The sequence below is a fragment of the Podarcis melisellensis genome, assembly GCF_964234715.1.
Source record: "Podarcis melisellensis genome assembly, chromosome: 18".
In the NCBI taxonomy this organism is placed as follows: domain Eukaryota; kingdom Metazoa; phylum Chordata; class Lepidosauria; order Squamata; family Lacertidae; genus Podarcis; species Podarcis melisellensis.
The window spans coordinates 5358185-5382817 of NC_138536.1; the positions used below are offsets into that span (position 1 = coordinate 5358185).

The 24633-nt window shown below is 51.0% G+C and overlaps 2 protein-coding genes across 3 annotated transcripts in view; one reads left to right on the forward strand and one right to left on the reverse strand.

The window, feature by feature from the left end:
- The window catches only part of PCSK4 (proprotein convertase subtilisin/kexin type 4), a 27792-nt gene extending 14708 nt beyond the window's left edge, over positions 1-13084 (forward strand). Inside the window, exons 7-14 of the mRNA XM_081896004.1 lie at positions 1328-1500; positions 2509-2721; positions 5678-5778; positions 6950-7053; positions 7726-7843; positions 9531-9716; positions 10486-10730; positions 12482-13084. Coding sequence (XP_081752130.1) covers positions 1328-1500; positions 2509-2721; positions 5678-5778; positions 6950-7053; positions 7726-7843; positions 9531-9716; positions 10486-10730; positions 12482-12963 — 1622 coding nt within the window. The 3' untranslated portion in view covers positions 12964-13084. The remainder of the gene's footprint in view (positions 1-1327; positions 1501-2508; positions 2722-5677; positions 5779-6949; positions 7054-7725; positions 7844-9530; positions 9717-10485; positions 10731-12481) is intronic.
- Positions 13085-14684: 1600 nt separating this feature from the next.
- Positions 14685-24003, reverse strand: LOC309360812 (uncharacterized protein). Of its 2 annotated transcripts, XM_081895719.1 has the most exons (4): positions 23951-24003; positions 21139-21987; positions 16867-17080; positions 14685-15297 (listed from the first exon to the last, which is right to left on the reverse strand). In XM_081895719.1, exons 2-4 carry the CDS (start codon positions 21950-21952, stop codon positions 15096-15098), a joined length of 1230 nt encoding a protein of 409 aa, XP_081751845.1. In that variant the 5' UTR covers positions 21953-21987; positions 23951-24003; the 3' UTR covers positions 14685-15095. The 2 variants fall into 2 exon arrangements, with proteins under 2 accessions (XP_081751845.1, XP_081751844.1); XM_081895718.1 differs by lacking the exon at positions 23951-24003 and having other exon boundaries at positions 21139-22049.
- Positions 24004-24633: the final 630 nt, after the last annotated feature.

Sequence of the window (24633 nt, forward strand, 5' to 3'; positions counted from 1 at the left end):
ATTTGTTGTTAGCCGCCCTGAGCCCGGTTTTTGAACCAGGAAGGCAGGGTATAAATAAAATTTATTATTATTGTTATTATAGTTCCCTATTTTTTGTGGTGTGGTGAAATGCAGTTTAACGGTACGGGTTGTATGTAGCCCGTGCTGCAAACAGCATCAGATTGCATGTTTGGACTCTGCTTACACGGGTTACCTATTCGCCAGCATTTAAAGACACCTGAGAGCAAAAAGGGGATATTCTGATCTTGTGGCCTGTTACCTGGGTTTATAGAGCTTAAAAGGAAGCCAGGTGGCCCCAGGAACACAAGGAGACTGCATTTAGTATCTTGTAGGAAGAACATCATGGGAAAGGGGAGACCAACCTGGGCTTGCCCATAGGCCAGAGAAGGAGCAAGCTGCTTGCTTTCCTCCTCCCTCTGCACCGCATTTTCCTTTTGTGTTGTGTCAGCAAACCTGCTGCCCTAGGAACTGGGTGTGGTTGAGGCCAGCTGAACAGGACCGGCTGTGGGCAGCCTGAGGAGCTACCATCTACCTTGGCACCCATAAATAAAAAGCCCAAAGACAGAGATGAACAGGCATGGCCAAACTTGGCCCTCCAGCTGTTTTGGGACTACAACTCCCATCATCCCTAGCTAACAGGACCCAGTGGTCAGGGATGATGGGAACTGTAATCCCAAAACAGCTGGAGGGCCAAGTTTGGCGATGCCTGGACTAGAATGATGCCTGCTGTTTCTAGGAACTCACTCTTGTGAGACTTTTGTGCGTGAGCTGAGAGTTTGCTGAGTGAGAACCTGGAGGCTGAGAGGGAGGGAAATGAATTCATAATTGATTTATAGGTGTCAGCAACTTGGTATTAATGTACCTCCTTGTACAAGCAGCCGTGAATTTTTTTGGGATATATTTCTGTTTAATTTGTCTCTTGTGGCTTCAGGTTTAAGATATACCGTATTTTTTGCTCTATAAGACTCACCCTTTCCCTTCTAAAAAGTAAGGGGAAATGTGTGTGCGTCTTATGGAGCGAATGCAGGCTGCGCAGCTATCCCAGAAGCCAGAACAGCAAGAGGGATTGCTGCTTTTGCTGCGCAGCGATCCCTCTTGCTGTTCTGGCTTCTGAGATTCAGAATATTTTTTCCCCCCTTGTTTTCCTCCTCCAAAAACTAGGTGCGTCTCATGCTCTGGTGCGTCTTATAGAGCAAAAAATACGGTGTTTTTTAAGATGCTGAACTGTATGGAAAATAACTAAACATATGGGTATAAATAAAATAATGGAGACTGCGGCCTGGGAAAACTGACAGAGCATCTCATCCTTTTTCCCTCTTCCTCTCAGGGGTGAGGATGCTGGATGGCACCGTGACGGACATTGTCGAGGCTCAGTCCTTGAGTTTCCACCCTCAGCACATTGATATCTACAGTGCTAGTTGGGGCCCAGAGGATGATGGGAAAACAGTGGACGGTCCCGGCATTCTGGCCACGGAAGCCTTCCGCAAGGGCATAATTAATGTAAGATTTCGCATCCGCCCAAACGGTCCCCAGCAAATTGTTTCCAGCATTTGCAATACTGCAAGCTGCTGGGCTGAAGTATAGCCTCTTGGGCTTGCTGATCAGAAGGTCTGTGGTTCGAATCCCCACAATGGGGTGAGCTCCCGTTGCTTTGTCCCAGCTCCTGTTGACCTAGCACTTCAAGAGCACACCAGCGCAAGTAGATAAATATGTACTGCTCCGGCGGGAAGGTAAACGGTGTTTCCATGTGCTCTGGTTTCAGTCACGGTGTCCCTTTGCGCCAGAAGCAGTTTAGTCCTGCTTGGCCACATGACCCGGAAAGCTGTCTGTGGACAAATACCGGCTCTTTTGGCCTGAAAGCGAGATGAGCACCACAACCCCATAGTCGCTTTTGACTGGACTTAACCGTCCGGGGTCCTTTATCTTTTAAAGGTAAAGGGACCCCTGACCATTAGGTCCAGTCGTGGCCGACTCTGGGGTTGCGGCGCTCATCTCGCTTTACTGGCCGAGGGAGCAGGTGTACAGCTTCCGGGTCATGTGGCCAGCATGACTAAGCCGCTTCTGGCGAACCAGAGCAGCACACGGAAACGCCGTTTACCTTCCCGCCGGAGTGGTACCTATTTATCTACTTGCACTTTGATGTGCTTTTGAACTGCTGGGTTGGCAGGAGCTGGGACTGAGCAACGGGAGCTCACCCTGTTGTCACGGGGATTCGAACCGCCGACCTTCTGATTGGCAAGCCCTGGGCTCTGTGGTTTAACCCACCCACAAATGCATCTTTCTTGATGGTAAAATTTCCTTACCTCCCACCAGTGCTCGATGGAAGGAGGATTCAGCTTGTTCCCCTACCGCCCCCCCTAGAATCCTGAAACACCCACTATTGGGCTGTAGGAACCAGGTTGACAACCCTTGATCTATGCATATCTACATGCAGGAAATGGATCCATCAGAATGATGCAGCTTTATGGAATTATATCCCCCCAACAGATTTTCTCCTTCTGTTTTCAGGGCCGCCAGGGGCTGGGCTCTCTCTTCGTCTGGGCCTCGGGGAATGGCGGCCTCCGCAGCGACAACTGCAACTGCGACGGCTACACCAACAGCATCTACACCTTGTCGGTGGGCAGCACGACCGAGAGGGGCAGGGTGCCCTGGTACAACGAGGCCTGCGCCTCGACCCTCACCACCACTTACAGCAGCGGGGCGAAAGGCGAAAAGCAGATTGTGAGATGCCTTTTTGCTCGCGGTTCTCTTGACGGGGACAGGGGGCAATTGGAGGGCGGGCAGGGCATGCAGCCAATCTCACACACACGCAGTTTGGCAAAAAGGCTGTTTTCAGAATACATACATCTTCTTCTTTGGCGATCCCTTGTAGTCGAGTGTTACGGTAAAATCTGGGTGCGAGGCTGCTCTGCCACCCAGCTCGTCGGGCTAAGTTCGCGGGTCCCTGCGGAGGAAAATGAGCTCAGCCGGAGACAGGAGCAAGCTGCAGAAGATCCGAGTTTATTGCGCAACAGGTTCAAGGCGAGATTGAACAGTGAGAAAGGGGTGACATGAACTTTTGAAACTTCCCTCCATGCCCCAGAATACAGTGCAAAACACATCCCAGTTACATCATGAATATATTAAGAAGAGGTTGGGTTACACAGGATTAACATATGGAGGAGGGAGGGGGGAATATGCAGAGCTGGATATATGCGCAGATAAGCACATCCTGAGTGATGAGAAGACAATGGTCCATGTACTGGCATTGCCCGAAGGAAAGGCTTGGCAGAGTGATTTGACAGGATTAGGGTCTTGACACCTTGCTTGAGGGATTATGGAGGACAGGGGAGGTGTCATGGAGTCCTAGAGAAATTGAGCAAATTGGCATGTTGATTTTCTATGAATTTTATAGATTTTAGTCCCTTTTGACATTGACAATTGGAAATAAATGGATATATTGTAGCGAAGAAGAAGGTGAAGAAGACATGCCCCCACCTTCCGTATCACGAGTAAGATTGTCTTCCATGAACACGGTTTTAACAATGAGTCCGTAAGTGACTGTGGAGGCCAATTCTGGATCCCCACGTCCTTCTACAGTGGGGACATAGGTTTCCGGGCAGGAGTTGATCCCGGTGAGGGTTTGCCAAGTGTGCCGTCCGCTTAGCACGTCCTGAGTTTGAGCGTCTTCGAAGCCCACAACACCTTTGGTAAAGGCTATTCTCCAATTGGATGAACTCGTGACCAGTGTTCGACGGTGGAATTTGCTGCCAAGGAGTGTGGTGGAGTCTCCTTCTTTGGAGGTCTTTAAGCAGAGGCTTGACAACCATATGTCAGGAGTGCTCTGATGGTGTTTCCTGCTTGGCAGGGGGTTGGACTCGATGGCCCTTGGGGTCTCTTCCAACTCTATGATTCTATGATTCTAGGATGCGAGCTATGAGTAGCAGAGAGAGTTAGAGATTGCTGTATTAGAGTTAGGATAGGAAAGGAGGAAGATAAGGTCTACAGCAAAGAGTGGAAAGGGAAAATATCACAGAAAATGGGGGGGAGGGAAGTCAATAATATAAAAGAAAAACTTACGTCTTGGAATTTTATGTGCAATTTGTGGAAATTTAATTTGATATACACATACTCACACACAGTATATTAAACCACAAGAACAACAAAACAACAACAACAACAATAAGGACTTGAGAAATGGCCCAACCCCAAAGACCACAGTTAGAGGATTTATATATATGAGACGTTTGTTGTTGTTGTTGAGTCATTTAGTCGTGTCCGCCTCTTCGTGACCTCCTGGACCAGAGCATGTCAGGCCCTCCTGTCTTCCACTGCCTCCCACAGTTTGGTCAAACTCATGCTGGTAGCTTCAAGAACACTGTCCCACCATCTCGTCCTCTGTCGTCCCCTTCTCCTTGCGCCCTCCATCTTCCCCAACATCAGGGTCTTTTCCAGTCTTCTCTTCTCATGAGGTGGCCAAAGTCTTGGAGCCTCAGCTTCAGGATCTGTCCTTCCAGTGAGCACTCAGGGCTGATTTCCTTCAGAATGGAGAGGTTTGATCTTCTTGCAGTCCATGGGACTCTCAAGAGTCTCCTCCAGCACCAGAATTCAAAAGCATCAATTCTTCGGCAATCAGCCTTCTTTATGGTCCAGCTCTCACTTCCATACATCACTACTGGGGAAACCATAGCTTTAACTATACGGACCTTTGTCGGCAAGGTGATGTCTCTGCTTTTGAAGATGCTGTCTATGAGACCTTAGAATTCCTCTAACACCACCTGAAAGCTTCATGCAAGCGTCACAGAAAAAGGCGTTCTGCAACAGAAATGTGAGAGAGTGTGGCTTTTGTCTCCTGTTTTGTCGAGATACCTGATAATGTTTGCCGATTGCCTTAACCCGGCCAGTCTGGGCCGTTATATTGAGGTGGCAAATACCTTAGTTCTCAAACCCAGTTCTCTGGCCTCCCCTATTCACACACAAAACATGCCCTTTTGATTGGATTTGAAGCCTTTGGGAATGAAAAGAACGATTGGGAGAGGCCTGTTCCACCAGGCCTTTGGTCAGGGCGCAGCCTGACCCCCTCCTCTGGCAACCTGCACAGGATTTTGCTTGATGGTTGCCATTAATTTGATTTTAATTAATTTTATAATGAATGTTTTTACAATGTTGAACTATTTTGACTGTTGTTAGCCGCCCTGAGCCCAGCTTCGGCTGGGGAGGGCGGGATATAAATAAAATTTATTATTATTATTATTATTATTATTATTATTATTATTATTATTATTTCCCCAAGATATTTCATTCTGTAGAGGAAATATGGGGGGAGGGTCATTAAGAATTGCAGAATAGCTCTCCTGTACTATTTCGGAGCTGTGGTCTATGTACCTTGCCCATAAACATTTGTTTTATTGACGGCACCTTCAGTGGCGTAGCGTGGGTTGTCAGCACCCGGGGCAAGGCAAGTAATTTGCACCCCCTAACCTGTGGATTTGCGCTCCCTAACCCATGGATTTGCGCCCCCTAACCCTAACCCCCAGATGTTGCGCCCGGTGCAGCCGCCCCCCCCCCGCCCCCCCACGCTACGCCACTGGGCACCTTAGAACTATTATAATAATGGGAGAAGATTGGAGGCTGGTTGAGGAATCCGTGCAACCTGTACGTCTTATCTTATTTTTGGTGATTCTCTTTCCCCTCGCAGGTGACCACAGACCTGCGCCACACCTGCACCAGCGGCCACACAGGAACGTCTGCTTCCGCCCCTCTCGCGGCCGGCATGATTTCGCTCGCTTTGGAAGCCAAGTAAGAAGGGAGGAGAGTCGGCTAACCTCTTTGGGGTCCAAGGGCCCCACCACAAATCTTCCGGAGGGGCTGGGGCACAAATCTGACTTCTCAGCTCAGTTGATTTGATCTCTTTCAAATCGGAACCAGTGAAGGCGGTGAAGGTCCTGCGTGAGTGTCTGGAGGCGGTTGGAGGATGGATGGCGGCTAACAGATTGAGGTTGAATCCTGACAAGACAGTAGTACTGTTTCTGGGGAACAGGAGGCGGGCAGGTGTGGGGGACTCCCTGGTCCTGAATGGGGTAACTGTGCCCCTGAGGGACCAGGTGTGCAGCCTGGGAGTCATTCTGGACTCGCAGCTGTCCATGGAGGCGCAGGTCAATTCTGTGACCAGGTTGGCTGTCCACCAGCTCTTTCTGGTACGCAGGCTGAGACCCTACCTGCCTGCGGACTGTCTTGCCAGAGTGGTGCATGCTCTAGTTATCTCCCACTTGGACTACTGCCATGCGCTCTATGTGGGGCTACCTTTGAAGGTGACCCGGAAACTACAACTAATCCAGAATGCGGCAGCTAGTGTGGTGACTGGGAGTGGCTGCCGAGACCATATAACACCGGTCCTGAAAGACCTACACTGGCTCCCAGTATGTTTTCGAGCACAATTCAAAGTGTTGGTGCTGACCTTTAAAGCCCTAAACGGCATCGGTCCTGTATCCCTGAAGGAGCGTCTCCACCTTCATAGTTCTGCCTCGACACTGAGGTCCAGCGCCAAGGTCCTTCTGGCAGTCCCCTCGCTGCAAGAAGCCAAGTTACAGGGAACCAGGCAGAGGGCCTTCTCGGTGGTGGCGCCCACCCTGTGGAACACCCTCCCACCAGATGTCAAAGAGAAAAATAACTACAAGACTACATCTAAAGGCAGCCCTGTTTAGGGAAGCTTTTAATGTTTAATAGATGATTGTATTTTAGTGTTTTGTTGGAAAGCCGCCCAGAGTGGCTGGGGAAACCCAGCCAGATGGGCGGGGTATAAATAAATTATTTTCATTTTCATTTTCATTATTTTCATTTTCATTTTCAATTATTGATTAGAGCCTGGTGCTGATAACACCAAAGTCAGGGGCTCGATCTCCATACAGGCCACCTGCATATTCCTGCATTGCAACTCTTATGATTCTCACTCCCTTCTCCATCTTTGTAGCCCAGCCCTGACCTGGCGTGACATGCAGCACATCGTCGTGAGGGCTTCCAGGCCAGCCCACCTCCAGGCAGACGATTGGGCTGTGAATGGCGTAGGGCGCAAAGGTGAGGCTGGGGAGAGCTGGGGTCGAGGCAACATCTGGAAGGCTGCCATATCTGGAGTGCTGCAGGTCTGTCTTTGTTGCTCTTGTTGTTTAGTCGTGTCCGCCTCTTCGTGACCCCCTGGACCAGAGCACGCCAGGCCCTCCTGTCTTCCACTGCCTCCCGCAGTTTGGTCAAACTCATGTTTGTAGCTTCGAGAACACTGTCCAACCACCTCGTCCTCTGTCGTCCCCTTATCCTTGTGCCCTCCATCTTTCCCAACACCAGGGAGTCTTCTCTTCTCAGGAGGTGGCCAAAGTCTTGGAGCCTCAGCTTCAGGATCTGTCCTTCCAGTGAGCACTCAGGGCTGATTTCCTTAAGGATGGAGAGATTTGATCTTCTTGCAGTCCATGGGACTCTCAAGAGTCTCCTCCAGCACCAGAATTCAGAAGCATCCATTCTTCGGCGATCAGCCTTCTTGGTGGTCCAGATCTCACTTCCATACTTCCATACATCTCCAAATCAGCATTTCCCAAACTTAGGTCTCCAGCTGTTTGGGGACCACAACTCCCATCCTCCCTAGCTAGCAGGGCCAGTGGTCAGGGACGATGGGATTTGTAGTCCAAGATTGGGGAAACGCTGCTGTAATTCCTCCAAGGGAGCAGGATCTCACCACTGTTTCTCTCCCCCCCTCAGTGAGTCACTATTACGGATACGGGCTCTTAGACGCCGGACGCCTGGTGGATCTGGCCAAGAGGTGGAACACGACTGGGCCCCAGAGGAAATGCTCCATCAGAATCGTCTACAAACCATTGTAAGAGACGGGCTCTCAATAGGCAGAGGGCCTTCTTGGTGGTGGCACCCGCCCTGTGGAACGCCCTCCCATTAGATGTCAAAGAAATAAACAACTATCTGACTTTTAGGAGGCATCTGAAGGCAGCCCTGCTTAGGGAGGTTTTTAATGTTTGATGTTCTTTTGTGGTTTTAATATTTTCTTGTGGGGTTTTAAAGGTAGAACACTATAATTCTGATATTGGTAGGGTCATTTTCCTTCCGGTGACCCGGAAACTGCAGTTAATCCAGAATGCGGCAGCTAGACTGGGGACTGGGGCGGCCGCCGGGACCACATAACACCAGTCCTGAGAGATCTGCATTGGCTCCCAGTACGTTTCCAAGCACAATTCAAAGTGTTGGTGCTGACCTTGAAAGCCCTAAACGGCCCGGTATCCCTGAAGTAGCGTCTCCACCCCCATCGTTCAGCCCGGACACTGAGGTCCAGCTCCGAGGGCCTTCTGGCGGTTCCCTCATTGCGAGAAGTGAGGTTACAGGGAACCAGGCAGAGGGCCTTCTCGGTGTTGGCACCCGCCCTGTGGAACGCCCTCCCTTCAGATGTGAAGGAAATAAGCAGCTATCTTCTCTTTAAAAGACATCTGAAGGCAAAGTTTTTAATATGTAATGCTGTACTGTTTAAATAATAAATTATTATTCTTATTAATTATTATCATTATTATTACAGTCATACATCAGGTTACAGACGCTTCGGTTGCACACCATGCTGAACCCAGAAGTACCGGAATGGGTTACTTCTGGGTTTCTCTGCTCACGTATGCACAGAAGCGATAAATCGCACTTTGCACATGCACAGGAGTGCCGAATTGTGACCCACGCGTGCGCAGACACGGCGCTGCGGGTTGCGAACGTGCCTTCCGCACGGATCACGTTTGCAACCTGAGCATCCACTATATTATTATTATTATTACATACCCTCCAAGCAGCTTGGCAACTAATGTGCTAGCTAAAAAAGGCACTTTCTGGGTAATGTGGCCAGCACTACTAAGCTGCTTCTGGCGAACCAGAGCAGTGCACAGAAACGCTGTTTAGCTTCCCGCCAGAGCGGTACCTATTTATCTACTTGCACTTTGACGTGCTTTCGAACTGCTAGGTTGGCAGGAGCAGGGACTGAGCAACGGGAGCTCACCCCATCATTGCGGGGATTCGAACCGCCGACCTTCTGATCGGCAAGCCCTAGGCTCTGCGGTTTAGAGCACAGCGCCACCCGCCTCCCTTCGATATCTTTTAGACGTTGACAAATTAGACTGTTTGCTTTGGTAAGGCCGAAATCCAAAGGTAAAAGGTAAAGGGACCCCTGACCGTTAGGTCCAGTCGTGACCGACTCTGGGGTTGCAGCGCTCATCTCGCTTTATTGGCCGAGGGATCCGGCGTACAGCTTCCGGGTCATGTGGCCAGCAGGACTAAGCTGCTTCTGGTGAACCAGAGCAGTGCATGGAAACGCTGTTTACCTTCCCGCCGGAGTGGTACCTATTTATCTACTCGCACTTTGACGTGCTTTGGAACTGCTAGGTTGGCAGGAGCAGGGACTGAGCAACGGGAGCTCACCCCGTCGCAGGATAGCTCCTCTTGAAAGGGGCTGAGCATGTTCGAACCCTACTGCAAATAACTCTGCCTCTTCTTCCTCTCCCTCCCCTTTGGCTTTTTGGCAGGCCATTCGGTTCAAGACTCACCATCGCCAAAAACGTTACCTCCTCCTCCTGCCAGAGGAAGGACCAGAGCATCCGATCCCTGGAGCACGTCCAGGTCCAGCTCTCCCTCCGCTACAGCCGCCGAGGAGATCTAGCCATCTCTCTGACCAGCCCTATGGGGACCAAATCTATTCTGGTGGCTGTCAGGTAAGGCCGGGCGATATATTGATACATCATCCCAACCCGAAGTCCATATTGTGATGTCGGCTTCACTGTTTCTGACCGGCCCTAATTTCGCAAATCATGATGGGCTGTACAGTGGTACCTCGGGTTAAGTACTTAATTCGTTCCGGAGGTCCGTTCTTAACCTGAAACTGTTCTTAACCTGAAGCACCACTTTTGCTAATGGGGCCTCCTGCTGCCGCCGCGCCGCCGAAGCACGATTTCTGTTCTCATCCTGAAGCAAAGTTCTTAACCTGAAGCACTATTTCTGGGTTAGCGGAGTCTGTAACCTGAAGCGTATGTAACCTGAAGCGTATGTAACCCGAGGTACCACTGTATTTTGCCCTGAAACCAGTTTCAAGCCTGTGTTGTGATATTAATCATTTTAAGTTTCCCCCAAATAAATAGAAGATAGTTAGTCAAGCATTTCCCAATGCAGTGGTATCTTGGTTTAAGAACAGCTTAGTTTATGAACAACTTGGATTAATAATAATACCTTTATTGTCATTGTACAACCTGTGTAACGGTGTTTCCGTTACTCTGGTTCGCCAGAAGCGGCTTAGTCCTGCTGGCCACATGACCCGGAAGCTGTACGCCGGCTCCCTCGGCCAATAAAGTGAATATTATCACCCTTGTTTTAGACACTATGTAATTCTGTGGATGCAGCCCAGAAGAGCGTTAGATTTTTTTGCTGCAGCATCACACCGTCGGCTCATGTTAAGCTCGTGCACGATTTCTCTATTTTGCCCGCCAGGCCTCACGACACCAGCCGCGAGGGGTACAAGGACTGGTCTTTCATGTCCACACACTATTGGGACGAAAATCCGCGGGGCGTCTGGTCCCTTCTGCTGGAGAACAAAGGTGATGCATACAACACGGGGTCCCTCGACAGCTTTGTGTTAAAACTGTACGGCACAGAGGAAGATATGAGGGCGAGACCGGTCGCAGCCTCGATGGTGGGCAGCTGTGCTATGCGTAGCGCTGATGGAGAATGCCTGGGTAAGTTGCGTCCATCCCTCCTTACCCCAGCTGGTGGGCCGCGGAGCCTGCGGAACTCCTTGCCACTGGATCCCAGTATCAAAATAAATGGGCTGTTGGGAAATGGAGGGGGTAGGGCTCTTTTGGTTTGGTGGGAGGGACCATTAATCTCCCCCACCCCAGGCCGATTTTGGTAGGTGATTGACAGGTGGGGGAGTCCGAACCATCTAGTCATGTGCGTTGATGTCTTTCCCGCTGGGAAATGCAGCGCGAGTAGGTGCAGGCGCCGATCAGACTTTGGAATGCTGGCGCCGCCGGATCAAGTACCGTATTTTTCTATAAGACGCACCAGACCATAAGACGCACCTCGTTTTTGGAGGAGGAAAACAAGAAAAGAAATATTCTGAATCCCAGAAGCCAGAACAACCAGAGGGATCTGGCTTCTGGGATAGCCTCTTGCTGTTCTGCCTTCTGGGATAGCGACGCGAAGCCTCTTCAGGGCAGCGGGATGAAGGCTCCCCCAAGAGCCACACACCCTTTAAAGAGCTTGCGGAGCATGCGTGCGGCTCTTGGGGGCTTTTCTCCAAGTAGGGAGAAGGGCAGCTCTTTAAAGGGAGCGCTGAGCAGAGCCTCCCGCCTGCATTCGCTCCATAAGACGCACACACATTTCCCCTTACTTTTTAGGAGGGGGAAAAGTATGTCTTATAGAGCGAAAAATACGGTACATCAAATTTGCCACGAGAGTCCTGGGTTTGGAACAAATGCGCAATGAATAATACAGTAAAATCCAAGCCGTGAAATCCCCGCTGCTTTTCATGCCGTTGTCTCTCGAGACGGGCAGATGCCAACAATTCTGAATGCGGCCGTGCTTCAGAATAACAATAACAATAACAATAATAATAATAATAATTTATTATTTATACCCTGCCCACTCTGGGCGGCTTCCAACAAAACACTAAAATACAATAACCTATTAAACATTAAAACCTTCCCTAAACAGAGCTGCCTTCAGATATCTTCTAAAAGTTTGGTAGTTACTTTTCTCTTTGACATCTGGTGGGAGGGCGTTCCACGGGGGGGCGCCACCACCGAGAAGGCCCTCTGCTTGGTTCCCTGTAACTTGGCTTCTCGCAGCGAGGGAACCGCCAGAAGGCCCTCGGAGCTGGAGCTCAGTGTCCGGGCAGAACGATGGGGGAGGAGACGCTCCTTCAGATATACTGGACCGAGGCCGTTTAGGGCTTTAAAGGTCAGCGCCAACACTTTGAATTGTGCTCGGAAACGTACTGGGAGTCAATGTAGTTCTTTCAAGACCGGTGTTATATGGTCCCGGCCGCCGCTCCCTGTCACCAGTCTGGCTGCCGCATTCTGGATTAGTTGTAGTTTCCGGGTCACCTTCAAAGGTAGCCCCACATAGAGCACATTGCAGTAGCCCAACTTCCAAAACATTCAGAAACCAAGGCGCGGCTTCCGATTGGCTGCAGGAAGCTCCTGCAGCCAATCGGAAGCCGCGTCGGAACATCCGGGTTCCAAAGAACGTTCGCAAACCGGAACGCTCGCTTCCAGGTTTGCAGCGTTCGGGAGCCGAGATGTTCGACTTGCAAGGTGTCCGGCTTTCGAGGTACGACTGCAATGCTGTTTTTACAGGGTAGGGGGTGTGTGTTCCTGGGAATGAGTTTATGGAACCCTGCAGCCGTTCCAACAAAATTTGGGAACCGTTGTTCTCCGCCTCCGGCGTCTTTCCTGTGTTGCTCACCCTCTCTTTCTCTTCTCAGAATGCCAAGGCCCCTTCTACGCACTCCAGCACCGATGCGTCTCCTACTGCCCCCCCAGATACTACGCCCTCTCCCGGCCCTCGCTGGCTCCCGACGGGACGCCCCACAACGCCCGGTCCTGCGCCACTTGCCACCCGTCCTGCTACACCTGTCTCGGAGGCGCGGAAAGCAACTGCACCGCTTGCCCGCCTTTCAGTAGCTTCGAAGAGGCCACCCACCGCTGTCTCCAGCACCCGTACTACACGTCCCGGGGAGGGGAGGTCGCCCGGGGGCACAGGCACCTTCCGCTCCTACTTGCAGTGGCCCTGATGTTTGTGGGGCCCGTCGTCTTCTCCCTCCTCTACGGGGCTTACCGCCTGGCATCCCGAAGGGGCAAGGGGCAGAAGGGGGCAGGGGCCCGGGGCGAATCCGGCTCGGAACCGCTGTGCCCGAATCAGACGGAGGAATATTTAAAGGAGCCGCTGCGGAAACCTTTCCCGTGAAAACGAAAGCTGGGGGACTCGAACCCGGCTCTGCATTGATGCCTTGTTTTGTTTTTTTACTCTCACTCCAAAAAACACCAAACCCTGTTTTTTCTTGAATGCAATACAATCTCAGCCTGTGTATCGTGTGTTTGTGATTTAGGGCTGCAGTTTGCGTTTTTAAATGGGACGCGGGTGGTGCTGTGGTTTAAACCACAGAGCCTAGGACTTGCCGATCAGAAGGTCAGCGGTTTGAATCCCCGCAACGGGGTGAGCTCCCGTTGCTCGGTCCCTGCTCCAGCCAACCTAGCAGTTCGAAAGCACACCAGTGCAAGTAGATAAATAGGTACCACTCCGGCGGGAAGGTAAACGGCATTTCCATGCGCTGCTCTGGTTCGCCAGAAGCGGCTTAGTCCTGCTGGCCACATGACCCGGAGGCTGTACGCCGGCTCCCTCGGCCAGTAAAGCGAGATGAGCGCCGCAACCCCAGAGTCGTCCACGACTGGACCTAATGGTCAGGGGTCCCTTTACCTTTACCTTGCGTCTTTAAGTTTTGCGGGTTGTTTATTATTGCTTGTATCTCGAGGGTTTGTGCCAGAACACACCTCGTAGCGCTTACCAAAGGGAACTGCGCTCTGCACATGCTCGGTGACATTTCTTTTACTGCTATCCCTGCTTGCTGCAGGCCAAGGCTTCTGGTATTCCTTGAGTCCTTGCTTTGATAGTCCATTTCTGAAAATGGAAAAAGCCTCTGGGTTCCCCCTTGACTTTGGAGCTTCCGTTGGGCTTCCAGTTTTCGATATGGGAGTGGGGAGGGAACAGCAACACTTTGCATATGCTCAAAGGCACAATGAACAATCACATCACTGAAAGGGGACTTCATACGTCACCAATTTCCAACCCGTTACAAATACAGGACATTCGAGTGCAGAAAATTAAATACCGTATTTTTCGCTTTATAAGACGCACCAGACCACAAGACGCACTTAGTTTTTGGAGGAGGAAAACAAGAAAAAAAAAATATTCTGAATCTCAGAAGCCAGAACAGCAAGAAGGATCGCTGCGCAGCGAAAGCAGCAATCCCTCTTGCTGTTCTGGCTTCTGGGATAGTTGCGCAGCCTGCATTTGCTCCATAAGACGCACACACATTTCCCCTTACTTTTTAGGAGGGGAAAAGTGAGTCTTATAGAGCAAAAAATATAGTACTTCTCTCTGCACGTTCCCCAGAGGCTCGATTTAAATCCGTTCTTATTTATGGAAGACATTTTCCCCTTACGACATCAGATGTTCGGTAGGATCACAGAAGTGTAGATTTTAAAGTGCCCTCCAAAGTTTATCTGATTCAATCCCTTTGCAACACAGAAACCTTTTTGCATAGAGAAATTTCACAGAACAGTAGAGTTGGAAGGGACCCTGAAGAAAATCTAGTCCAACCCCTTTGCAATGCAGGAATACACAGCTGCCCCACCCGGGAATCGAACCTGTGACCTTGGCGTCATCACCACCACGCTCTCACCAACTGAGCTTTCCACGCTCAGTTGGCAGACACCCCTGTGCGTTGTGTATACAGTGGTACCTCTGGCTGCGAACGGGATCCGTTCCGGAGGCCCGTTCGCAAGATGAAAAGAGCGCAACCTGCAGCGGCAGCGCGGCGGCGCATGCACGGGTTGCGATTCGCCACATCTGCACATGCACAAGAAGTCATTTTGCACTTCTGCGCATGCACAAGCGGCGAAACCCGGAAGTAACCTTTTCTGGTCACCACGGGACGTAACCTGAAAGAATGTAACATGAAGCGGACATAACATGAGGTATGACTACCAGGAAGCGTCAAAAAATCCCCTGCATGTGGAAATTCAGTATTTCGGGGGGGGGCGGAGCTCCAGCCTAGCTTCCTTCTGAAATGCTAACATTTGCCTTTTTAAGGGAGGAGCATTTGACCCTGCCTGCAAATTTAGTCCTTTCTTGCAAAGCCACTGGGATTTTGCAAACAAACCCTGTGTTTCGAAGCAGATGGCTGGTCTCTTTTAAGTCCTCCTGGAGTTGACCCAGAAATTTTAGAGGCATGTTGCAGAGTTGCTGTTTTTTTGCAGGGATGGGGAGCTTGAGAAGGGGGCGGGGGAGCAGAGACAGTTTTGTAGGCGCCTCGTCCCTCATCTCTTGGGCATAGTCAATTCGAGCGTCGGAGCGGATGTGTTGCGGACGTCGGGCAAGGCTGCGAACAGGAACCCCAAGCCCAGGTGGTAGAGGCAGAAGAGGTTGTAGATACTCATGGCGACTGTTGGGAAGAAGGAGAGGCCGAACCCGAACCCACGGTATGTGCTACAGAGGTGCAGGCATGCCCAGTAGCAGCACCTGTGGAGCAAAGCACAGCAAAGAAGAAATTCTCAATCAGCGTTTCCCAAATCTGGTTCTCCAGTTGCTTGGGGACTACAATTCCCATCATCCACGGCCGCCGGTCTTGCTAGCTAGGGATGATGGGCCTTGTAGTCCCCAAACATCTGGAGACCCAAGTTTGGGAAACTTTGCTCCAAAGGGACAGAAAGAGAACGAACTTGAACATAACTAGAAGTCATTAAGGTTCCTAACCCCAAACAAACGTTGTTCACGTTCAATTCACTTAGAACCTTTCAGGAGAAGTTCGGAGATTTCTGAACCAGATCAGCAAACTTCGATAAACTGAACCGGTTTGTTCCTATTTAGGGCTCCCCCCCCCCCAGCTAGAACTCTATTCTAAGAGAACAACAGAGGCGTTCGTGGTGAGTTCCAGCACCTCTTTTTCTAGAAAAATAGCACTGAATTAGTGGCATTCGTTAGGGACGCAGGTGGCGCTGTGGGTTAAACCACAGAGCGTAGGACTTGCCGATTAGAAGGTTGGCGGTTCGAATCCCTGCGACGGGGTGAGCTCCCGTTGCTCAGTCCCGGCTCCTGCCAACCTAGCAGTTCGAAAGCACAAAGTAGATAAATAAGTACCGCTCCAGTGGGAAGGTAAACGGCATTTCCGTGCGCTGCTCTGGCTCGCCAGAAGCGGCTTAGTCCTGCTGGCCACATGACCCGGAAGCTGGACGCCGGCTCCCTCGGCCAGTAAAGCGAGATGAGCCCCGCAACCCCAGAGTCGGCCACGACTGGACCTAATGGTCAGGGGTCCCTTTACCTTTACCTTTACCTTTAGTGGCATTCGTTAAATGCAGCACGTTGCCATTAGCAAAATCAAACAAAGCTGCTTACAGTGGAACCATGGAAGCCGAATGCCTCTGAACTCGAACGTTTCAACTCCAGAACGATCGAAAATCGGAAGTGATTGTTCCGGTTTTCAAATGATTTTCGGAAGCCGAACGTCCAGCACGGCTTCCAGTTGTTAATACTACTACTACTACTACTACTACTACTACTACTACTACTACTATATTATTTATACCCTGCCAATGTGGCTGGGTTTCCCCAGCCACTCTGGGCGGCTTCCAACAAAACACTAAAATACAATAACATATTAAACATTAAAAGCTTCCCTAAACAGGGCTGCCTTCAGATGTCTTCTAAAAATTTGGTAGTTATTTTTCTCTTTGACATCTGGTGGGAGGGCGTTCCACTGGGTGGGCGCCACCACCGAGAAGTGTTTTGTTGGAAGCCGCCCAGAGTGGCTGGGGAAACCCAGCCAGATGGGTGGGGTATAAATAACAAATTACTATTATTATCATTATTATTATTCCGGTGTTGAAGGCAGGACTGCTTCTGGAACAATGAGGTCTGTTTTTAGAGGGCAGGCTGCTATCTGTTTGAGAGGTACGTTCCTGTCGGGCAAAACCCCTCGACGAAAAGTGTAGAGCAGGATTTTCGGAGGTTGCCTAGCCTGGAGATTTGAGAAAGGTCCCAAGGGCCAGGCAGAGATGCCTAGGGGCCGCATTCCCCGACCCTGCACCTCACCTTCCAACAGCAAAGAGCCCCACAAGGATCGGGATGAGACCCAAGTGCTCCTGGGGGAGGAAAGTCGCTGTCACCACCACGTTGAGGGCAAAGACGGAGAGCTGGTCCACGGAGCCCATGACAAAAAGCTGGTGGAGGAGGACGGGCCGAGAGCGAGTGCCCAGGGGGCCGACGTTGTCCAGGCACAAGGCAGAAAAGGCCTTCAGAACAATGCCTGCAGCCAGGAGAGAAAGGAGGGCAGTTTTTTTTGGAGACCGTTTCCAGTTCAGCAGCATCGGAGTGCAATGGGAATACAGTGGTACCTTGGGTTAAGTACTCAATTCGTTCTGGGGGTCTGTTCTTAACCTAAAACTGTTCTTAACCTGAAGCACCATTTTAGCTAATGGGGCCTCCTGCTGCCACCAGAGCACGATTTCTGTTCTCACCCTGAAGCAAAGTTCTTAACCTGAAGCACTATTTCTGGGTTAGCGGAGTCTGTAACCTGAAGCGTATGTAACCTGAAGCGTCTGTAACCTGAGGTACCACTGTATATCAGACTATAATGATACACTGGGTGAGAGACTTTGGGTACAATATACAACTTACAGCTTGGGAGAAGTTATGAAAACGGGATTTAAAGTTCATGGCGTGTTATACAGTGGTACCTCGGGTTACATACACTTTGACGTGTTTTCGAACTGCTAGGTTGGCAGGAGCAGGGACTGAGCAATGGGAGCTCACCCCATGGTGGGGATTCGAACCGCCGACCTTCTGATCGGCAAGTCCTAGGCTCTGTGGTTTAACCCACAGCGCCACCCGCATCCCAAATACAGGTGGTAAAGGGACCCCTGTTCGTTAGGTCCAGTCACGGACAACTCTGGGTTTGCGGTGCTCATCTCGCTTTACTGGCTGAGGGAGCCGGCATTTGTCCGCAGACAGTTTTTCCAGGTCATGTGGCCAGCAGGACTAAGCCGCTTCTGGCGAAACCAGAGCAGTGCACGGAAACACCTCGAGATGGCATATAGATGTAAGATATGAAAACGTTTTGTCTTTTTATATTGTGATTTTATGTTGCATTCGCCTTGAGACCTACAGGTATAGGGCGGTATATCAATTCAAAATACTACTACTACTACTACTACTACTATTATTATTATTATTATTATTATTACAGTAGTACCTCGGGTTACATATGCTTCAGGTTACATACGCTTCAAATTACAGACTCCGCTAACCCAGAAATAGTACCTCGGGTTAAGAATTTTGCTTCAGGAGGAGAACAGAAATCGTGCTCCGGCAGCGTGGCAGCAGCAGGAGGCCCCATTAGCTAAAGTGGTGCTTCAGGTTAAGAACAGTTTCAGGTTAAGAAGGGACCTCTGGAACGAATTAAGTACTTAACCCAAGGTACCACTGTACTAGAAGAAGAAGAAGAGTTTGGATTTGATATCCTGCCTTTCACTCCCCTTCAGGAGTCTCAACGTGGCTAACATTCTCCTTTTCCCTTCCTGCCCCACAACAAACACTCTGTGAGGTGAGTGGGGCTGAGAGACTTCAGAGAAGTGTGACTGGCCCAAGGTCACCCTGCAGCTGCAGGTGGAGGAGCAGGGAAGCGAACCCGGTTCACCAGATTACGAGTCGAACGCTCTTAACCACTACACCACACTGGCTCCCTACTACTACTACTAATTTAATAGAAGATTTGGTGACACTGCTGAGAGTTTCCAGACACCTCTATTCCCCCTTCAGAGCTATAATGCCCAAATTTGCCTGGGAAAAGAGAGGGTCCGATTGTTAAACCACTCTGAGAATTACCGGTACATCTCCATAGCGGAGGGGACAGCTCCCAGCAGCTTTGACAAACCAGCCTCGCCCATTCATTTCAGTGGGTCTACTCTGAGTAGGGCCAGAGCTGCCTGCAACCTAGGACTTTCAGCCTCCAAGATAAATAACCCACGTTGCTTTTTGCAACGTTCGGAGGAATCGCGGCTTGAAAGCTGCCCACTTTGCAAATTGTTCTGTCCGCTCCTCCAAACGTCCCATTAAGTCAGGAATGCTCGGCTTGGGGGGGGGGAAATCTCTGCGTTTGGGCCCCCGCAACTCACACAACATCCTCTGTTTGCAGAAATAACAGCAGGTGGCTGCAATAGGTTTTTCTCTTTCTGCCTTAATGGAAACAGAGATGAGAAAGGTGATGGGGTGGACAAGAATCTCGGCCGCCCCAAATGCATTGAAGAAGAGTTTGGATTTGATCTCCCACTTTATCACTACCCGAAGGAGTCTCAAAGCGGCTAACATTCTCCTTTCCCTTCCTCCCCCACAACAAACACCCTGTGAGGTCAGTGGCGTAGCGTGGGTTGTCAGCACCCGGGGCACGGCAAGTAATTTGCACCCCCTAACCCGTGGATTTGCGCCCCCTAACCCTAACCCCCAGATGTTGCACCCAGTGCGGCCGGCCCTCCCTGCACCCACCACGCTACGCCACTGTGTGAGGTGAGTGGGGCTGAGAGACTTCAGAGAAGTGTGACTAGCCCAAGGTCACCCAGCAGCTGCATGTGGAGGAGCGGAGATGCGAACCCGGTTCACCAGATTACGACTCCACTGCTCTTAACCACTACACGACGCTGGCTCCACACTGGGACCCATTGGGTTAGAGAATTACTGGTGTACATTTCTGGGCACAATTCAAAGTGTTGGTACTGACCTTGAAAGCCCTAAATGGCCCTGTATCACTGAAGGAGCATCTCCACCCCCATTGTCCAGCCCGGACACTGAGGTCCAGCGCCGAGGGCCTTCTGGCAGTTCCCTCCCTGCGAGAAGCGAGGTTACAGGGAACCAGTCAGAGGGCCTTCTCGCTGGTGGCACCTGCCCTGTGGAACGCCCTCCCATCAGATGTCAAGGAAATAAACAGCTCTCTGACTTTTAGTAGACATCTGAAGGCAGCCCTGTTTAGGGCAGTTCCCTCCCTGCAAGAAGTCACGTTACAGGGAACCAGGCAGAGGGCCTTCTGGGTGGTGGCTCCCGCCCTGTGGAACACCCTCCCACCAGATGTCAAGGAAATAAACAGCTCTCTGACTTTTAGAAGACATCTGAAGGCAGCCCTGTTTAGGGAAGCTTTTAATGTTTGATGTTCTATCGTGCTTTTCATATTCTGTTGGGAGCCGCCCAGAGTGGCTGGAGAGACCCAGCCAGATGGGTGGGGTATAAATAATAAACTATTATTATTATCAAAAGGCAAGTGAGAATGCGGGTGGGGGGGTAATGGAAGGAGAGAGAAATGGGGGTGATCAAAAGCAGGGTGTCCAAAAGAGGGAGCTAAAGTTGGCACAGCAATAAAACCGCTCGCACATCTGTAAAGCTAAGCAGGGTCAAATTCGATGTAGGGTGTGTGTGTGTGTGTGAGCCATGTGCTGAGATTCCTGCATTGCAGGGGGTTGGACTCTGCCGTGCTGAGATCCTGCAAAAAGAGAGAGGGAGGGATGTAACGCGAGAGAAAGGGTGGCAAAAGGAGAGGAGGAGATGAAAGGGAGAAGCGGAAAGAAAGGTTGTGCCACCCAACTCTGGCAAATGAACCCGGAGGGAATTAGGCCCTTGAGAGACAACGTGTTGTGGAGCCTGAGATGAGAGCTTATGTCTCTAGGGCACACCTGTGGACTTGGAACAGGTCTCCGCAAAAAGTACCACCTTGTCCTCATTATGGTGTCAAGGAGATAAACAGCTTTCTGACTTTTAGAAGACATCTGAAGGCAGCCCTGTTTAGGGAAGTTTCCCCTCCAACATTTCCCCGATGAAAATAGGGATGTCCCCGGGATCAAATCAGAAACCGTGGCGGCTTCTGTAAACTTGGGACTGTCCCTGCAAAATAGCGACATTAGGAGATATTAATAATATTAATAATAATTTATACCTCACCCATCTGGCAGGGCTTCCCCAGCCACTCTGGGCGGCTTCCAATAAAATAGTAAAATACTGTAATACATCAAACATTAAAAGCTTCCCTAAACAGGGCTGCCTTCAGATGTCTTCTAAAAGTCTGGCAGTTGTTGTTCTCTTTGATATCTGATGGGAGGGTTTTCCACAGGGTGGGTGCCACCACCGAGAAGGCCCTCTGCCTGGTTCCCTGTAACTTGGCTTCTCGCAGTGAGGGAACCGCCAGAAGGCCCTCGGTGCTGGACCTCAGTGTCCGGGCAGAATGATGGGGGTGGAGACGCTCCTTCAGATATACTGGACTGAGGCTGGAGAGCCTGCACCTTCTGTTTGCTGCTCCCCCAACCCCCCAAAACACACATCTTTTACCGAGGAGAATAGGCAGCCCAGCAACCGGCAGGCAGCGAAGAGCCAAGGCGACCCGGCTGGCAAGATCAGGGCAGTCAGGGGCCGGCAGCGGAAGGAAGTAGTAGCTTCCATACAGGAACCACGGAGCCAGGAGGAGGGCGACGAAGGCCGAGGCCACGGCTTTCATGCGCTCGCCGGAGCAGGCCTGGCGACGCCCGCTGCCCCCCGAGCGGGCGGTCAGCTCCCCCGAGGAGCCGTGGTGCAAAACCGGGCAGGCGCCGTCTCCCGCTTCCAGGCAGGGCTGGTGTTCATGGGGAGGCCGACCGGTCAGTGCGAGGGTCCCAGTTTGGCCACCTTCTGACCTTTGCTCGGGATCAGGAAGGGGGCAGCATGGCACGACGTGGACAGAGTCCAAAAAGGACGTCTCCTTGGGCAAGCGGGGGGCCACAGTGTCAGGCACAGGCATGGGGGGCTGCCCCACGTCGCTCTCTTCTGGGGCCTGTGGAGGAGGGAGCCTGGGTTGACCCAGAGGGTCTGGAAAGGCTTGGCCAGGGAGAGGCCTGGGAGAGGTCATTCCTTCTTCCTCTTTTTCCTCCTCTTCTTCTTCTCCTCCTTCCTCCTCTGTTTCAGTAGAATGCAGCTCCTCCAGAGACGATTCAGGGCTGTCCGAGACGGGCGCCATTGAAATCTGGGTGTCAAGGTCCAGAAATGGCGAGAAAGAGAGGTGGCTCGGGTCGATGTCTCGGAGCTGGCCGATGATATTGGCAAGGGAATCTCGGACGCTGTCAAACTCCTTCAGCTGACAGGGGCTGGCAGGGCTCCTTGTGGTCGCCATGGTAGGGAGAGAGTGCGAACAATGGGCGAGGGTGTCTGGAAAGAAGACAACAGAGGCATGACCTGGCATCCTTGAATAATTGCCTGGCCCCTTCCCCAATGCTACTGCTTCCTGACATTTCAACCCCCCCCCGCCCCCAGAATCTATTTATTTATTTTTACTTATTGAATTCGTATGGGGGACGTGGGTGGCGCTGTGGGTTAAACCACAGAGCCTAGGACTTGCCGATCAGAAGGTCAGTGGTTCGAATCCCCGCGACAGGGTGAGCTCCTGCTGCTTGGTCCCTGCTCCTGCCAACCTAGCAGTTCGAAAGCACGTCAAAGTGCAAGTAGATAAATAGGTACCTCTCCGGCGGCAAGGTAATCGCCGTTTCCGTGCGCAGCTCTGGTTCGCCAGAAGCGGCTTAGTCCTGCTGGCCACATGACCCGGAAGCTGGACGCCGGCTCCCTCGGCCAGTAAAGCGAGATGAGCGCTGCAACCCCAGAGTCAGCCACCACTGGACCTAATGGTCAGGGGTCCCTTTACCTTTACCTTGCGTCTTTAAGTTTCGTGGGTTGTTTATTATTGCTTTTATCTCGAGCGTTCGTGCCAGAGCATACCTGTAGTGAAACCAAAGGGAACTGCGCTCTGCACATGCTCGGTGACATTTCTTTTACTGCTATCCCTGCCTGCTGCAGGCCAAGGCTTCTGGTATTCCTCAAGTCATTGCTTTGATGGTCCATTTCTGAAAACGGAAAAAGCCTCTGGGTTCACCCTTGACTTGGGAGCTTTCCTTGGGCTTCCAGTTTTCGATATGGGAGTGGGGAGGGAACAGCAACACTTTGTATATGCTCAAAGGCACTATAAACAATCACATCGCTGAAAGGGGATTTCATACGTCATCGATTTCTAACCTGTTGCTCGGTCCCTTCTCCTGCCAACCTAGCAGATCGAAAGCACACCAGTGCAAGTAGATAAATAGATACCGCTCTGGTGGGAAGGTAAACGGCGTTTCCGTGCACTGCTCTGGTTTGCCAGAAGCGGCTTATTCCTGCTGGCCACATAACCTGGAAGCTGTATGCCGGCTCCCTCGGCCAATAAAGCGAGATGAGCGCCGCAACCCCAGAGTCGGCCACGACTGGACCTAACGGTCAGGGGTCCCTTTACCTTTACCTATGGCATAAATGCCTCTGCCACTCCCCCCCCAAAAAGCGGCAAAAAGTCCTGTTGAATAGGGTTTGTTGTTTGATGCCTTAAAAGTACAGCAAAAGTGGGGAGTGGGGTTGCAACCCCACCCCACCCCAAATCTGTCACCGACTCCCCATTCCAAGAACAACCCTACCATGTTTGATTCGTTGCTTTTAACCCCCCCCAGCGCCCCAGCCATGTTGGGCCCCCATCTGGGCTAAACAGCACCCACATTTTCTGCCACCCCCAGATCCAGCCTGCCCCTCACACCCCCTGTCCAAATCAACCCCACGCCAACACCCCAAGACTCAAGCGGTGAACCCCCAAACCTCAAAGGACCCCCAACACTATTCTCTTCCCAGCCCAGCTCTTTTCTGCGTGCACCCCCCCAAAAAAAATCTCCACCCCCCCCAATCAGCCTGTCTCCATCATACCACCCCTCAAATCTCGGCCTCTTAAGCCATAAGAAAACAAATTAAATTCCTTCTCCAACTTTCGCCCCCCCCCACTCCAGAACAATGTTACCCCCACCCCAGTTTTTACTTCCACAAACAGCCCTCCCCGAATTCAGCAACCAAACACCACCCTCTTTATTGAGCTTCACCTCCCCCCGTGCAACACCCCCCAGCCAAAAAAAAAATCAGTCCCCGCAGCTCTCTGCGTTTCCATCCTGAATTCCTTTCCAGCACCGCTTCTCCTGGCACCCCAGATCTCTCTCCCCCCCCCCAGATTATCCCCTATTATTTGAGATCTCTTCCCTCACCATGCTGCCCCCCTCCAAAAAATCGCTACCTCCTATTTTACGGGCGCCCCCTCCCCAATTTTCTTTACCCGTCTGCGCGCGCTTCTCCGGGTTCCGCTAGAAAAAAAATTGTATTAAAAAAACCTGCTACAAACTTTCACTGATTCGTACTCCCCCCCCCCGCACATCTGTTCCTAGAGGCTCCGCCCCTCCCTCTCCCACCAGCCAATCGCTGCTCTCAAACGCCAAGTGGCGGCGGGGGGGGCCCTTTATCAACGCATTCCAAAGCCCCTTCCCCCTCTGGCTGGGAGCCCGGGAGCTAACTTCATTCATGGGGTGTTAACACAAAGAGAGGGTCCTGGGGTGAGGGTGGGGTCTGAGCGCAAGAGCCTGGGAGGCTTGCAAGGGTTAAATTACAATCTGGGGGTGTTCCTTCCCTTTCTGCGAATCTATTTTTTTTAATATAAGATATTTATTAAAATTTCTAGGAATACAAAAAGGGAAATCAAGAAAAACATCCTTTTAAACAAGAAAGGATAAAATGCAAAAAAGAACAATCAAAGGGAAAAAACAAAGAATTGAAATCCGTTAAAATAATAATAATAAAAAAAAGATACAGCAAATCTTTCCATAACTGTCCTTTCATTGGCTTATTTCCCTGACCTCCTCACACCTCCCTTTTTTGTATTCTAAGTCAATTATCCATTTCAGCAAATCCTTTCCCTCTTTTCAAGTTTTTGTCCTGAAAATTTATCTTGGTATTAATATAAGT

Bases quoted from the DNA above. Each gene is read 5' to 3' on its own strand.
- LOC309360812 (XM_081895718.1), bottom strand. From the start codon at position 22,021: ATGCCAGGTCATGCCTCTGTTGTCTTCTTTCCAGACACCCTCGCCCAT. The intron at 17,081-21,138 runs GTAAAAGATGTG...TCCTGGCTGCAG, and splicing joins TGGGCTGCCTATTCTCCTCG to GCATTGTTCTGAAGGCCTTT. The intron at 15,298-16,866 runs GTGAGGTGCAGG...TTTGCTCCACAG, and splicing joins GGGCTCTTTGCTGTTGGAAG to GTGCTGCTACTGGGCATGCC.